Source organism: Choloepus didactylus, chromosome 16 (genome assembly GCF_015220235.1).
Source record: "Choloepus didactylus isolate mChoDid1 chromosome 16, mChoDid1.pri, whole genome shotgun sequence".
In the NCBI taxonomy this organism is placed as follows: Eukaryota; Metazoa; Chordata; class Mammalia; order Pilosa; family Megalonychidae; genus Choloepus; species Choloepus didactylus.
In genome coordinates, this window is record NC_051322.1 from 56,734,286 (window position 1) to 56,750,722 (window position 16,437).

Here is a 16,437-nt window from a genome sequence, read left to right on the forward strand (position 1 = left end):
CACTCCTAAAGAACCAGTAGGTCAAAGAAGAAATTGCAAGAAATTGGTAAATATCTAGATATGAATGAAAATGAGAACACAACATATCACAACCTATGGGATGCAGCGAAGGCAGTGATGAGAGGGAAATTTATAGCTCTGAATGCATACTTCAAAATCCAGGAAAGGGCTAAAACCAAAGACCTAATTGAACAACTGAAGAGGCTAGAGAAAAATCAGCAAACCAACCCTAAAGCAAGTAGAAGAAAAGAAATAACAAAGATTAAAGCAGAAATAAATGGGCTGGAGAACAAAAAAATCAATAGAAAGAATAAATAAAACCCATAGTTGGTTCTTTGAGAGGATCAACAACATTAGCAGACCCTTAATAGACTGACAAAGTAAAAAAGAGAGAAGACACAAATAAAATCAGAAATGAGAGTGGGGTAATTACCACGGATCCCAAAGAAATTTAAAAAATCATAAGAGAATAGTATGAACTCTGTATATCAACAAGCTGGATAATTTTGAGGAAATGGACAATTTCCTGGAAACACATGAACACTCAGACTGATTCAAGAAGAAACAGATAGAAGACCTCAACAAAACAATCAAAAGCAAAGAGATTCAATCAGTCATCAAAGTTCTATCTATATTTTCTTCTTTTTTTTTGTAAGGAAAATGAAAAATTGACTGTGGTGATGAATGATGAATGCAGAAGTATGATAGCACTACGAATACTTAATTGTACACTGTGGATGATTATATGGAATGTGAATATATCTCAATAAAACAGAAATATATACACACACACACACACACATATATTACAGAATGCAACTAGAAATCAATAACCACCAAAGAACCAGATCTTTTGTTAATATACAGTGTCAGTCTTTGTCTCTTATGACATCTTTGCCTTTAAAGTCTATTTTGTCTAATATTAGCATAGCTACCCCAGCCTTCTTTTGGTTGCAGTTTGCATAGAATATTTTTTTTCCATCCTTTAACTTTCAGTCTCTTTGTGTCACAGGGTCTAAGATGAGTCTCTTGTAAACAGCTTATCAATGGGTCATACATTTTAATCCATTCTACCAGTCTATCTTTTAATTGGAGAGTTTAATCCATTCACATTCAAAGTTATTACTGTGAAGGAAGTTCTTGAACCAGCCACCTTATACTTTGATTTTTAGTTGTCAGATCTATTTTTTTCCACTCACTTTTTCCATTTAAGTTACCTTTATGAATACTCTTCAGTTCTGTCCCCTTCTCCAGACCTCTCTCTCCTTTCTTTTTTACTCAGCTGGTAGAGCTCCCTTTAGTATTTCTTGCAGGGCAGGTCTCTTCCTAACAAATTCAGCATTTGTGAAAATTTTAAGCTCTTCCTCAATTTTGAAGGAGGGCTTTGCTGGATAAAGAATTCTTGGCTGGCAGTTTTTCTCTTTCAGATCTTAATTATGTCATACCATTGCCTTCTCCATGGTGCCTGCTGAGTAGTCAGTACTTAGTCTTATGTTGTTTCCCTTGTATGTGGTGAATCACTTTTCTCTTGCTGCTTTCAGAAGTTTCTCCTTCTCTTCAGCATTTGACAATCTAATCAGTATATGTCTAGGAGTAGGTTTATTTGGATTTATTCTATTGAAAGTTCATTGGGCATCTTTGATTTGCATATTTATGTAATTTAGAAGGGTTGGCAAGTTTTCCCCAACTATGTCTTGAAACACTCTTCCTAGCCCTTTACCCTTCTCTTCTCCTTCTGGGACAATAATGATTCTTGTATTTGTTCACTTCATTTTGTCCATCATTTCTCTGAGATCCATTTCAAATTTTTCAATTTTTTTCACCATTTGTTCTTTTGTGCCTTTGCATTCAATTGTGCTGTCTCCTACTTCACCTATTCTTTCTTCTGCCTCTTCAAATCTGCTGTTGCACGTCTCTAGTACATTTTTAATTTGATAACCAGTACCTGTTATTTCCGTAAGATCTGCTTTTTTAATTTACTCTTTCAAATTCTTCTTTGTGCTCTTCTAGAGTCTTCTTGATTTCCTCTTCCTGATTTTCTCTTCTAGAGTCTTCCTGATTTCAATAAGAGTCTTCTCATTGAAGTTGTTTTGGAAATTTGATTGTACTTCTTTATTAACTGCTCTAAATTTTGTCTCTTCCTGCTTTTTAATTTGTTCATTTGGCTTGTCCATGTCTTCTAGGTTCTTCAAGTGCTTTTTGATTTTCTGTTGGCTTCAGGGCATTTGCTTGTCTTGATAAGGTTATTTTGGAAATGCAGGATTATTTTAGCATTTATATAAATTTAGGAGAGCTATAGCTTGCTGGAGTGCAGTTTCCCGAATGTACCAACAGGTGGCACTCTCAAATCAGTCTTCCTAGAACTTCTCCTGTGCACTGGGCGGAGTCCAAACCAGGTGGGGAACCAGTCAATGCACAGTTCTCCATTTGCATGAGCACTGCCTGCCCTGAGGCTGTGAGGTGAGCCCTGAGCAGTTAGGCAGGTCATCTGCTCAAGGGCACCCTGCAGATCAAATGTGCCCCACTCCCTCCTGCAGTGTGCCCATGAGTCTCTGAGGTGAGGAGGGGCTCCTGATGCACTGGTATGGCTCCATTTCCTTTTCCCCAACTGTTGCCCGTGTACCCCAGACTTCTGTGGGGATGACATCAAACACTGCATCCACGGTTTCCTCACAGGCGCTCCTGGCCATCTGGCTGTGGAGGATCACCTTCCCAGCTAACCACCAAGGTAGGTGCATGGGAGTGGAGAGCCGCTGCTCAACTCCCTTGCCCGGAGGTCAACTCTCCACTGCCAGCCTGGGAGGTGGACCCAGCCAAAGAAACTCACCCTGTCCCTCAAGTCACTGTTTCTTGTGTTTTTGTCCACATCCCTTCTATATACCGTGGGGGACACTCTACAGCCACTCACACGCCAAAACCACGGTCCCAGGCATCCTCCAGCCACTCTCCAGTTTCTTTCACAGAGGAGAAGCCTGTTCTGCCTCATCTACTCTGCCATCTTCCCAGAAGTTCCCCCACAGACTGTTTTTATTGAGTGCTAGTAGATTTTCTTGAATGAATTTTTCTCCACTTGTTGTATGCCCTCAGGACAATTTCCAGAAGGAATTTAAATGATTTTTTATCTTTAAATGATTTTCTAAATAATATTCACCAGTTAAACTTTTGCTTTGCTTTAGAGAGGATCTATCAAGTTTCTTATTCTATTGTTCCAGAATGTCTGCCTCCCTTCTGCTTTATCACAAATAACACTCTTGCATTTTCTACCTGCCTTAAAATGAATTAGTTCTAATAGGGAAGCCACGTGGGAAAGAGCCTTCACAAAACTTTGTAATATTCTTTACAACTGTATCCATAAACACAATGACACAGCATGAGAGCCTGGCCCATACGAATAGGTACACTGGGATATTTGCAATTCACTCTACTAGAAGGAGTCTGGAGGTAGCAGCTTGTATAGAAGAGGAATAAGAAAAACTTTTGAGATACTTTCAGCAACAAAAAAAGTTTTGCTTTTGCTAAAAAGGATGGCAGCTAACAAGAATGTCAGTGAATTATTTAGAAAATTAACATGCAATATCTTAGTCCCCTCCTTTACCTTAAAGGGTCTAAAATTAAATGTCAGTGAATTATTTAGAAAATTAACATGCAATATCTTAGTCCCCTCCTTTACCTTAAAGGGTCTAAAATTAAGATACAATTGAGGAGTGACAAAAAAACAAAGAACAGCTAGAAAGTGCTTATATGTTATCGACTCAGTTTAAATATTTGGTGGAGGAGAATGGGATAAACTACTTGGCTGCCCCCATCCCTTCTCCTCCCACTTTTGTCAAAAAAGATTCATCTTCCCTACTCAAAATCTTGCCTACTGCCAACATAAGCTCCTCTAGGCCTTGGGCCCTAGGGGACATCTGAATTGGAAGGCCTGCATCCCACCTCCCTCCTTCTAGTTCTTTTCATTTCATCAGTGAAAGACTCAGTGTCTCCAGCTGAAAACAGAAATGTAAGCAGTGCCCAACTCATGCTCCAAAACATCAATGTTTGGGATATCGTTCCACAGAAACAATGTTATATACAAGGACAGGGTTACCACACCAGACCACAGAGCCAGTTTAGCCTAAAATCTACGTTTAGTGTGGCTATTCTAACATAAGCATCACCTGCAGTGATGTACACACAGGAAATGCACTGGAAATTCCAACTTCTGATAATGCATTTCTCTGGTTGTAGTTAAGGCTGCGAAAGAATAGACACCCTTCCTTTCCATTTTCTCCTAACTGCCAGGTGACCAATCTCTGGGAAGGGACTGGTGAGAGCTTCTGTGGCTCCAGAGAAGCAAAGGCTGAGAAATGGGAACAGGAGAGCAAGCTCCAGGATCAGGACACACCAATGGGTCAGGAGGAAAAGGAAGGTTTGGGATATGGCAGGCAGCCATCTAAGCAAACAGGGATATACACTGTAATTGGGATTACAGGCTCTTAAAATGATGCAGAGGGAAAAAATGGGGCAAAAGCATGGGGCAAAATAATAGCTAACATAAGCACGTTTGCCAGGCTCTAAGAGCGTTACATGTGAGTACATATGTAACCTTCACAACAAATGTTACGAGGTAGGTATTATTATTATATACCCATTTTACAGATGAGGAAATTGAGGACCAGAGGGTTTAAATAATTGCCCAAGTTGATAGCTAGTGCAACCTTTTCTCTTCACTCTTTTGTCATCCACCTTTGGGAAGGGCTTTTCCTGCTCCCATGGCCCACTTACAGTTCCTTAGCATGGCTGGTCCTGCAGGCAAGATTGTGCAAAACCTATTCTCACCTTTCCCTGTGTGCAGAAGCTAGAAAGCAAAAAACAACACTTCCCAAATCCCCTTGGAGCTGGGCTCTAGTTGTCAACTGAGTTTCGCAAGTCATAAGTACTTGGATAAGATTAGGAAGGTAGGAGGTAGAGAGGAAGCTGCCATCCTGCTCCTTGAGTATTTCTACAGCCGCACCCTGTCTCTAGCTTCCTGGGTGACAAGATATGCCATGGAAGGAGTAGCATGGCCTTTCCATCCTTGAGCTGCAGTGGTCTTGTCTTACAACTCGGTGATTCTACCGAAAGCCTCTTTGAAAACCCAGCCTCGCACCTGCTGCTTTTACCCTTAACCACTTGGTCAGCACCCAATTACCTATAATAAGTCCCTATTTGTTTATAATACTGGTGTGATGTCTATTTCTCACCCTCCCCCCCTTCCCCTACAACCTTAACATACCTATTATGCTCTAGGGACTGGGCCAGACACCTCCTGCCCCCTTCCCTCCATCCCCTTCAGTCACTTCTATTAGGATGGGATGCAAAGCCTACCTAGGCATTTCACGTAGCTATGTCTTTGCATACGGTATTCCCTCCCCTTAGGAGGCTCTGTCTCCTCTTTGGTCTACCTGACAAGCTCCTCAACACAGTTCAGAGACCACCTCCTCTCCAGAGCCAGGATTAGAACCCAGACAGGTTACTCCAGAGCCTGTAAGCCAGAGGTGAATTATCAAACTGCAAGTCACACAACTCTGCCAGAAAGATCCTCTGTATTTCTTCTGGAGGAAATTTATCTCAGGGGACTGATTATCAATATGCTAGGTTTTGCCCACTTACCTAGGCAAACAGGGAACAAGGAGGATCCTGACTGACAGGTATCACACCGAGGACCCCTTACCCCAGGGCGACAGAGACACCGTCCATGGGCATCACAGATTTCAGGGAGAACGCCCTGTAGGTCACAGTCACACCCTGTGAAGGAGAAGAGACTGTCAGAAATTGTTTCTATTCTCCATTCCTTTGCTAACCTCTCTCTTTCTGCAGATTTCTGTCATGGAAACACAAAATGAATTATCTACAACTTATAAACATTCTTAAACCTGAAAAATGTCTGAAAGAGAAATAAAACAAACATTCAGGAAAGGTCAGTGATGCCATTAAAGCCATTTAGGGATGGGTATTTGCAAAACAATAATATTCTTTCAACATCTATCCCTATAAAAACACCCCACCCCACCCCCCAAAAAATCTGAGCCTTGTACAGTAAAACTTTAGTTAAACAAATCCCCATCTGTATTAGTTTCCTGGCTGCTAAAACAAATACCACACAATGGATTAGCTTAACAACAGGAATTTATTGGCTCATAATTTCAGAGGCTAGAAGGCTGCTCCCTCCTGGGGACACTGTCTTCTGGCTGGCTGGCAATCTCTGGGGTTCCTTGACCTTTCTGTCACATGGCAGTGTGCATGGGGGTGTCCTCCTCTTTTGGGTTCTGTTGACTTCCAGCTTCTGACTGCTCCCCATGTTTTCTCCTTCCTGACCAATTTTCTTTGCTTATAAAGACTTCAGCCATATTGGATTAAGGCCCACCCTCATTCAGTTTGGGCACACCTCAACTCATAACATATTCAGAGGTCCTATTTACAAATGGGTTCAGACCCACAGAACCAGGGGTTGGGACCTAAACATGTCTCTTGGGGGGTGGTGGGAGTGGCAGGGAGCATGATTGAATCTCTAACACCATCTAAAGACAATCTTAAATTAAACATATTTTGACCTTTTTTTTTTTTAAGTAAAAGAAACTAATATAAACCCAGCCCTACTGCATGTCAGAATATGGCTTTTGGGGCTTCACCAGCATTATCTCACTTATTCCTTCTGCGGCAAGGCCTTCCCTGCAGCCTGGCTGTGTGGGATACCTCAGAGAAGTGTTTTCCCACCTCGGCACCTTCACTCAGGCTGACTGCACCGCCTGGAGCCCCTCTCCCCTGGCTCTTGGCGCAGGGCTGGTTCTTTCTCATCCTTCAGGTCTCAGTTTCAACGTCAATTCCTCAGGAAGGTCTTCTCTGACTCATCTGTTTTAAGGGCTTTCCCTAGCCCACCTTCCCCTCTCCTTTTCTTATTCCCGTTCTCAGCTGCGTTTGTCTCGCACAACACTGTAACTTTCGAAATCACTTACGGGTTTTCTGTCTCCCCACCACCACTCCCACATGGTAGATTAAAAGCGCCCGCAAATCACGTAGGGCTCCTCCCACCAAAATGCGCCACAGATTTCTCCACCCCTAGAAGCAGGCTGGCCTCGTGACTTGCTTTGACCAATGGGATGAGGCGGAAGTGCTGTCACATGATTTATGGACCCCGGCCCAAGAGGCTTTGCGGTTTGCACATTCGCCTTCTAGGAACCTCTTGAGACACCGGCATGTGGCAGACGGTCTGGCTTCCTGGAGGATGCGAGGTCGTGTGGAGGGAGACGCCAGCTGTCCCCACTGAGCCCCGCCCCAGCAGAGCTTCCAGGGAGGCCCGCCGATGGACCCTTCAGCCAACCCATACGATTGTGAGAAATAATCCTTGTTCTTTAGGCCACTGTGTTTTTCGGTGCTTTATTACACAGCAGTAAAAAAGTGATACACTGAGCAGCCTGAGAACTTCAGTGGGGGCTCACCACAGGACGCCCTGGGCCATCACAGTGCCTGGCACCCAGTATCGCTTGACAAAAAAAACAGGCTCTTACTTGGCTTCATTATTTTGAATGGATAAATTATGAAGTCAAGCAAGAGCTCTGGAAGATAGGCAAGTGCTTTAGAATTGAGGAAAAAGGTGCTCAGAAAGGCTAATTAACTGGCCCAGATCACACAGCCAGGAGTGCAGAGTTAGGTTTGAACCTAGGTCTGCCTGATTCCAAAACCCATACTCTCTTACACTAGGAGCCCATGCTGATAACTGCTTTAAATGCAACCTTCAGGGTTTGTCCTAGACTAGCTTGTCCTAGACTAGTCAAACCAATCTCTTACGTTTAAAATATCTCTATTTCTGTCAATTTCATTAGCATCTAAATCTACAACATGTTACCAGAAGGAAGAGTTCCCCCTTCTTATCAAGAAAGGGAAGTCTCATGCATTTTGGAAAGATTTTTTACATGTATTAGATAATAGATAATCCAAAAAGTTAGCCAAATTCCAGCCCTTCCCCTTTGCGCTAAATCTTTGACCTGTCAGATAAAAGGTTAATAAGAAGATTGTAGAATTATTTTTCTCTAATACGATAATTCAGTAAAAAAGATCATTGTAAATCAGAATAGCATTCATCTTTGCATAACCTCTAACTTATTCATATTTAAATGGAATGCAGTTGCTTAATTTGACAAAAAGGTATTGGAAGTGTCCAGGGTACATTTGTCACAATAGGAGCCTTGGAACCCAGGTTGGCCTAAGCACTGCCTTGTCATTCCAAGTTCCCAAGGCCATGGCACAGCAGGCTGAGAAAGCCACAGGCAAAGGGGAAGCTTTACTGTGAATTACAGATTTGGTGTTAAACCCAGCATTGGATTCAGTCACAAGCTTGAACTTTATCTTGGCATTAAGGTCGAAAGAATTCTGATTTACAACAATCTGTAAACAGAAGAAGAAGAAAGAAATCCAGTACCTATACACTTAAGAAACCATGTTTTGGAAATACACTTTTCAATGTTTCTTCTTCCTTATCTACTAGATAGTCCCACACAGTGATGGAGCCAGAAACCTCAGAGATCCCCCAATCCTCCTTCACCCTCACCTTCCCACACCTCCTCACCAGGTCTAGTGATTTTATCTCAGGAAATTTGCTTGAATCCTCCTCTCCTTCCAGAATTCCAGAGCCTAATTTCAGCAACTCACTCTTGTTTGCCTGGATTATTTCACGAGCCTCCTAATATGGCTTCCAGTTTTGCTCCTTCCAATTCATTCTCCATGCTCGTGTCAAGAGTGATCTTTCTAACACTCCAAATTTTCCATATCACTTCCCAGTTAAATCCCCCTCATAGGTCCTATTGCCTTGAGGAGACAATCCAAAGTCCTTGACATATGTGATACAGTAGATCCTTCAAAATCTTCCAAGCTTGCACCTTTGTGCAAATTAGAAAAAGGTGCCCCTTCCTCAAGATACTTTCTTGCGACCTGCTGCAAAAGTGTCATAATAAATATGCACGACATCCAGTGTCTTCAATGGTTATGGTGCCCCCTAAGGTGAGGTGCAGTTGTGCAAAGCAAACCTGACGTCTGAACCTGACTGTCAATCTGGTCTTTTCCTAATCCTCTAGCTCTGCTCCTTCCCCCCTCCCCATGATTCAGCCCCAATGACCTACCTATCCATTTGCTCTCCTATCCCCATGCCTTCTCTTAGCTGCCCTCTGCTTGGCTAACTCCTCTTCATCCTCCAAGACTCAGCTTGGATGCCTCCTCCTCCTGCTCTAGAAAAGCCCTTCCAGAACCTATACCTTCTTCCTTCCTCCCCTCCCCTTCCCTTCCCTTCCCTTTCCTTCCTTCTCCCACCCTAGCTGTAAGGATGCCCCTACTGCATGCTCCCTTGGCTTTGTGTTCTTGCTCCATCATAGCACCTAACACCTGCTCTCATAACCATTTACCTGTCTTTGTCTCCTGTAAGACTGGGAGCTCCCTGGGAGCAAGGACTGTGTAGCAGGCAGTTGCCTTGGCAGTGTCTAGTACAGAGTAGGCACTTAATCAAATAAAAGTTTAATGAATGGAAAGTATGTGAACAATTCAAGAATACAGTTCTCTTTGGTAAACACCATTCCTTAAACTCCATTTTACTGGCACCTATACAGAGTCTCCACACTGAGATATCCGAATGTGCCTATCCATCTCTAAGCTTTCTCTGGCAGGTCTCCAAGCCAACAGCGGCTACCCCACCCTGCCAGGCAAACAAAATTCCCAGTCTGGGAAGGAACACAATCAGCAAAGCAAGCTACAGAGGCTCTCACCCAACCTTCAGAGTTCTCCTTGTTAGCACATCCCCAGCCCCAGCCACGCTGAACTCAGAACTTTGGCAATAATGACAGGTCACTCTTCTTCACAAAGTGATTGGGAGAATTAAAACCTTTTCATAATAGAAGTGCCTATCTATGCATTCAAATTCCTAAAAGAGCCTAATTGCACTAATTGAAACTTCTTTTCCTTGAGGCTGTGTTCTCGGGCTTCCCTAACATTTTGTAACAGACTCCTGAACTTCCCTCAAGTTTAATTAAATTTTGTTTCCTGATGTCACCACCAGTCTGCTTGGGGGAAGAAAGCAATTGTATAACAAAGAGATTACTGTAAACAAACCATAAATAAGAGATCTAAAACATTCTTGTAGAGGGAAACCAGAGATGTGTGTTGTAATCAAGGCTCAAAAGCTAAGTTCCATTCTAGTCAGTTAACCAACCTGAAGGAAGCATTTGCTGGGACCCTCTATGGGCAAGAGGCTGTGATAGGTTCTGGAGGGATTACAGTCCTAAGTGACCAAATGCCTGAGGAGGGCACAAGACAATACCCACATCAGGACCGGGGGTAGAAATAGGAAATGAGGATAAGAAGGAAACCGGAGTCACCATATAACTATGAATGCTGAAGAAAAGAGTTTTTATTTCAGCACATTCAGGCCACTGACTTCAAGTGACTCTTTGTGCTGCCCAACAACCTGATGACATTTCCCTTGACCATTTTCTCCTCTACCACCCTAGGTGACTCCTTCACCCTTATCTCTCCTCAGCCCCCACGCTGCCTCTTCATCCTCACTTTCTGCCCCTGACCTTGCTTCTTATTTCACAGAACAAAAAGTAGCAACCAGAAGAGAGCTTCCACAAGCTCCTCCCACAGCATCTGCCTGCCTCCACCCTGAGCCCATGTGCTTTGCCTTCTCTTCCTTCACATTCCATCCTATCTCAATAATTGGCGGCTTCCTCCTTCAGTTTGCTCATTCTAAAAGCCCCAGAGACACCCCAGAGTTCTCTCTTTCTCTTAATTTCCACTCCAGTCCAACAATTCATCAGCAAACTCTGTTGGTTCCACCTTTTTATTATATACACATCTGTCCATTTCACATCACCTTCACTAGTACCACCCTGGTCCAAGCCATCATCATCTCTTTTTCATGGATTACTAAAATAGCTTCCCAGCAGGTCTCTGCTTCTTCTCTTCTCCTCCTATGGTTTGTTTTCAACACAGTAGCCACAAAGATCCAACACAGTAGCCACAAAGATCACTTCTCTGTGCAAAACTCTCCATGGCTCATCTCATTCAGAGGGAATGAAAGTTAGTCTTTATCATGGCAGACAAGAACCTACAATCTGGTCCCTGGTACTTCCCTTTCTTACTGCTTTCTCCCTTAATCACTCCACTTTTACATATCTGGCCTCCTCTTGGTTCACTGAACACCCCTACCCGAGGGACTTTACACCTGATCTTTCCAATGCCTGGGATGCTTTCCCCCACAGATACCTGCATCCTAACTTTAATTTTCTGTTCAGTGAGGCCTTCCCTGACCACCCTATTTAAATATGAAAACCTCACATTCCCTAACCTCCCTCTCGTCCTTATTTTTTCCATGGTACTTATCACCAGGGCTGCCTCCAGTCCATACCCTAATATACTACCTTACTGCACAACCTCAACTGTTCTGCCAAGGAGAACTCTGCAGAGACCATCTTTTTGCCTGCCCACCAGACCCTGGACACTGCAGGAGGTAAGTGTGCACATGCTCACATATGCCCTGCACACCCCCTCCCTGCTGAGATAACCATGTGAACATCAGGCTTATCTGGGCACCCACACTCAGTGGATAACTGAGCATGATCCCTATGGGTGTGATCTGTGTACATGTCATGTGCCCTTACATTGGTGCGGGTGTGCCCTTCTAAGTGTGCATTCCATGTGGGACTATCTAGGAAATGGCTCTTCCCCCAAGTCCAGGATTGAGCCTAGAGGTCTGGAATCTTCTCATGCAAATTGTTTTTGCCTACAATGAGCATAGCTCTGCCCCACCTCCTTAAGAGTGGCTCCCTTGTGCAGGACACAGCCTGAACACAGGCACACAGCAGCCCTGCATATCACAGTCTAATGTATCACATATTTTTGTTTAGTGATTTGAATATTATGTATGTTATTATCTGGCTCCTACCACTGGAATATAAATTCCAGGAGAGATGAGATTTTCTTTTCTATTCTGCTCATCACTAAGTCCCCAACAGCTAGTGCTGCTTTGCACAAAATAGGAAATAAATACCTATAGAATGAATGATGAGGCAGGTGTAGCACCCACATCCCTCCTCCGTCCCAAAGGCTGCTTACTGCACAACCTCTGCTACTCTCTGCCCAAGGACTTTTTTCTGGCTGCAGAAGCTCCTCGGTGCCCAAGAGTGAATGCCCCAGAAGCAGGCCTCCATCCATGACAGATTATCCCATTAGCAAGTTCTGTGCTATCCCCTAGAGGTGCTTAGAGGGATGGAGCTCCAGTAGCTCCAGTAACACCTTGCTTGCTAATGCACCTTTATAATGGCATCCTTCACTCCCTTCTCACTCCCTTCTCACTCCCTCACTGGTGTTTCCAGGGATCACCTCCCAAATTTGCACTCAATTCCTTTCTCAGGGTCTGTTTTTGGAGTCCAAATAAGGCAGTAAGCCAAGGGCAGCCAGTGAATGTTTTTGAGCAAGCTAATGATGTAAATCCCAGCTCTGTTTCACTTCCTTGATCATTCCTAGCACCATTACAAAGTAGAGAATGGTGGGTGGTCAGGAGCTCAAATTAGGAGACAACTGCAATGTGCCCGCCATGCTCTCGTAAGAGGCTTTGAACTTGGGCATAGCCACCTGCACAGGAAATAGGAAAAGGATACTGAGTATAAGATTTTCACTTAAGTTAAACCAAGAGGGAGGTTACTTGCCTTTTATATTTCCAGCTACAGGATCTTCTGGACTTGAAGTATAAATAGGAAAAATGGGAATTCCTATAAAAGAGTTCAATTAAAAAGAAACAGAATGATTAATGAAATAATAAACTAAAACATTCAATTGCACTAACTAGAAGAAGCAAGCCCTCTCTAATTTAGCAAAGAGTAGTGGGTAGAAACTAATTGAAAGAAAGGCATTATTGAGGTATTTCAAATGTATCTAGTAACTGGATATTAGCAAACAGAAATGGACATTTGGTGCTCACAATAGATAAATCTCAACCCAAGCAGGGATAGGGTTGGCTTCTTTAGCATCCTTACTGTTTTGTTTTTTTTTTTTAATGTAAAATTGAGAATAACTTTTTTAAAATATTATCAAGTTTATTCCTCAAAATTTTGTTTATGCTGTAAAATTGTTTCAGGTTTTCTTTTTTTCAATAAGAAAGTACATGCAGTTCTTTCTCAGTCCCATCATGATTCTAAGCTGATTAAGTCCCAATGTGGTGCCAATATATTTGGGCCTAAAACATTGGGTCCTTTAGATGATGATAAGATAATTTATAGTTAGCATCCAAGCTAGAACACCCTGGAGAGTGAAAGTGGGTGCTATTTTAATTTTTACCCTGGGACAGCAGGTGTGAATCAGGACATAAACCCATTCGCATGAGCCCTGCTCCCATATGCCCACAACTTGCCTTAATGTACTTTCCCTGTGATTGATCTGCAGGAGCTTTGAGGGTGGGGGATGGGAAGAATTAATGTAGCAAGGGGTGGGGGTGGGGTGGCTCTTCTTGAGACAGTGTTTTCATGTTCTAACCTACAAGTGCAGTTTTTACACTGTTGCAGTGCAAACTGAACCGCTACTACATAGCTAATTTCCTAATTTCTTCTGCTTCCAGTTCTATAGCATTTCTGACACTGGTGTGTTTTTTCTTTATGCAATGGCAAAATGTTCATTTAGACTACTGCAGTGGATGGAGGTGGGGCCCACGATAACTTGGTCTGTTGTACAGTGGGGAAGAGGAAACACATCCTCCCAGCCCCCCCGAAAGATGAAACTCAGTATATGTATGCAGACAAACCCCTGGATGCCCACAGCAGTACTTCTATATTGGTGAAGAAAAATCCCACACACGGATTACTATCAGGTTGAAATTGCCAACATTTGGCCCTTTTGATCTACTAAAATGACAATTTCTACGGTGCACCTTGACACCTTGGAGATATAAATGATTTACATGCTTATGTAAATTTTATATTCCAAACTTTTGGAAACACTTTCATGCATATACAACCTAGCTGGCCAATTTCTGTCCCCCCACCCCTATCCCAACCCTGCCTTCCTGGCCCCCAGGTGTTTTACACACAAAGCCCAGCTGTGTAACAAAAAGGGCAGCCTCTCCTACCGCAGCAGGTACTTACTCAAGCAAAGGGGGAAATTATAGTACCCATCTGCACACTTCTCACAGTTGTCTCCTTGGAAATTCAGCTTGCATCGACAGCGACCCGAGCCCTGCTCGCAGTCGTCCGTGTGTTCGGGGTTACAGCTGCAAGCTGAGAGAAATCCACATTTTAAAAGGACAAGTCCCTCGGTGCACAGAATGAAGCAACTACGTCTCAATACTTCTCAGGCAAAGTTGAATACTTTTTCATTGGCCTGCAATTACTTTTGAAAGGGCACAGGGTAAAGACTGTCCCAGCTCCTCTGAGTACATCTGGGAGACTGGAGCAGCCGTGCACTGCAAGCAACCTTCCAGCCCTGCATCTTCTAGTGTCCTTTGCCTAGTTAGTTCAGGATTTATGTGTCCTGGGGGTATTTTTTGCTAAGCCTCTAACATCTCTAAGGACCACTTCAGTGATGAAGAAAGAAACTAGCAAAGTTCCTGGCAAGGCACGACTGCATTCATGATGTCCTGCCTTCCTCTGCCAGTGCCTATTCTTTGTGGGCACAAGTGAAGGGATGGACAGTCTTCATGGGATGATGCTGAAGAGGAAAGGAAGAGGGAACTAATAATACAAAGACAGAGGAAAGGAAGAGATTTACCAACCAATCAGAAGTTAACTTGTTGGCTTCCCTGAAGTAATGAACATTATCTGAGATGTACTAAGTTACATTAAAACTTACGGATGCAGCCGTGGGGGGCATCGACTGGAACGCCGTAGGGGCGATAATAACCCTGAACGCACTTTTCACAGTTTACGCCAGCTGTGTTATGCTAGGAAAAAACAAAGGAAACTTAGTAGGAAGAGTGCTGGAGAAGTCTGTATTGTGTGCTATTCATCCAGAGAAATAAAATGATCAGGGTCTAATTCTATCATACCCAATTGTAATTGGAAAGTCACTAAAAAAAAAAAAAAAAACCAACAACAACATTGATCTTGATATTGCATCTCCAAGATTTACTGCAGAGCATCAGCTTAACCTTGGCTCTGGAATTTTTTCCCCATTGGAATAGGAAATGAGGGCAAGTTCCCTGAACTGGACAGGCCCAGCTTTGCCCTCTCCTACAGAATTTGCTTAATGAAGCACTTGCCATTTGAGTGAGAAAAAACTCAGGAGAACTATTCCCCATATCTTCATTCAGAAGAACCAATGAATGGATAATAAATCACATTTGGGCTTAACCCAAGGAATAAAGGGTCATGTGTAAATTTATATTTTCTCCCATTTTGGAAGAAATAGCCTATACAGATCCTCTTCTCTCACTGTTCTAATTTTATCTGTGCTTTAGTCATGAAACTATTTTCCAAAAATTTCTATTACATGAATGGAAAAAGTAAGCATGGGTGTCATACACAGAGCTCATTTTAAAGTTTAATACTAGGCCGTTTTTTTTTTTGCATAGTTAATACTTGTAATTGCCACAAAATTAAATTACCCAACATGGATCATCGGTTTCCAAGAACTATCCACCATGGATTTAGCTTGATTCTGGCTCTCTCTCTCTCTCTCTCTCTAATTTGGAAATAACTAGGACGACAGTGGCCTTTCATTAATGAAATAAAAGTCAATAGGAAGTTAAAAAGAACAAATATAACACACTTTGACCCATACAAGAGTCTGCATAGAAAGACAGAGTGAAGAACAAAGACCCTTTCTGTAGCCTTTCTCATGCTTAGATGTTTTTATTAACTGCAGACTTTTATTTATTACCATTCTTTGTCCTGTGGGCTAAAATCTGAATTCACTTTAACATTGAGGTCTAAAACCACACTGGCCATCTCTCTGTTTTAAAATTTACATGAATAAACATTTGGGGCAAATAAGAAACAGCTGTAGTCCACCCTCCCTTCTCATCAAATGCCAATTAACCCTTCAACTCTGTTGCTCACCACTGTGACTTATAATAGACACAGGACATCAGCTTAAACTTGGCTGTGGAATTTTTCCCACTGGATAGAAAATGAGGGAAAATTCTCTGAAGTGGACAGCACAGGCTTTCCCCTCTATCACAAAATTGCTTAATGAAGCACCTGCTATTTGAGTGAGAAAAAAATTCTTCCCACAAAGAAGTTATAATTTTTAGGACACAAAGGACAGCAACAAATGACTGAGAGAGCAACAGATTACTCTACTGATAGAATAGCACCTGCCATTTGCCTTCTATACCAGGTGATTGTCTAGGGCCTGTACTATGCTCCACGTGGTTGGACCGAGGCTCACCCAGGTCAGGGCCCAAGGACATTGGTGACTCCATCATTTCTATAGTGGAGGGACCGG

General features: G+C 42.8%; 1 protein-coding gene across 1 annotated transcript in view; it reads right to left on the reverse strand.

The window, feature by feature from the left end:
- The window catches only part of LAMA3 (laminin subunit alpha 3), a 289,773-nt gene that overhangs the window by 205,671 nt on the left and 67,665 nt on the right, over positions 1 to 16,437 (reverse strand). Inside the window, exons 9-12 of the mRNA XM_037806378.1 lie at positions 14,842 to 14,932; positions 14,139 to 14,270; positions 12,711 to 12,773; positions 5,632 to 5,766 (exon numbers count right to left, since the gene is read on the reverse strand). Of these exons, the coding sequence (XP_037662306.1) occupies positions 5,632 to 5,766; positions 12,711 to 12,773; positions 14,139 to 14,270; positions 14,842 to 14,932 (421 nt within the window). The remainder of the gene's footprint in view (positions 1 to 5,631; positions 5,767 to 12,710; positions 12,774 to 14,138; positions 14,271 to 14,841; positions 14,933 to 16,437) is intronic.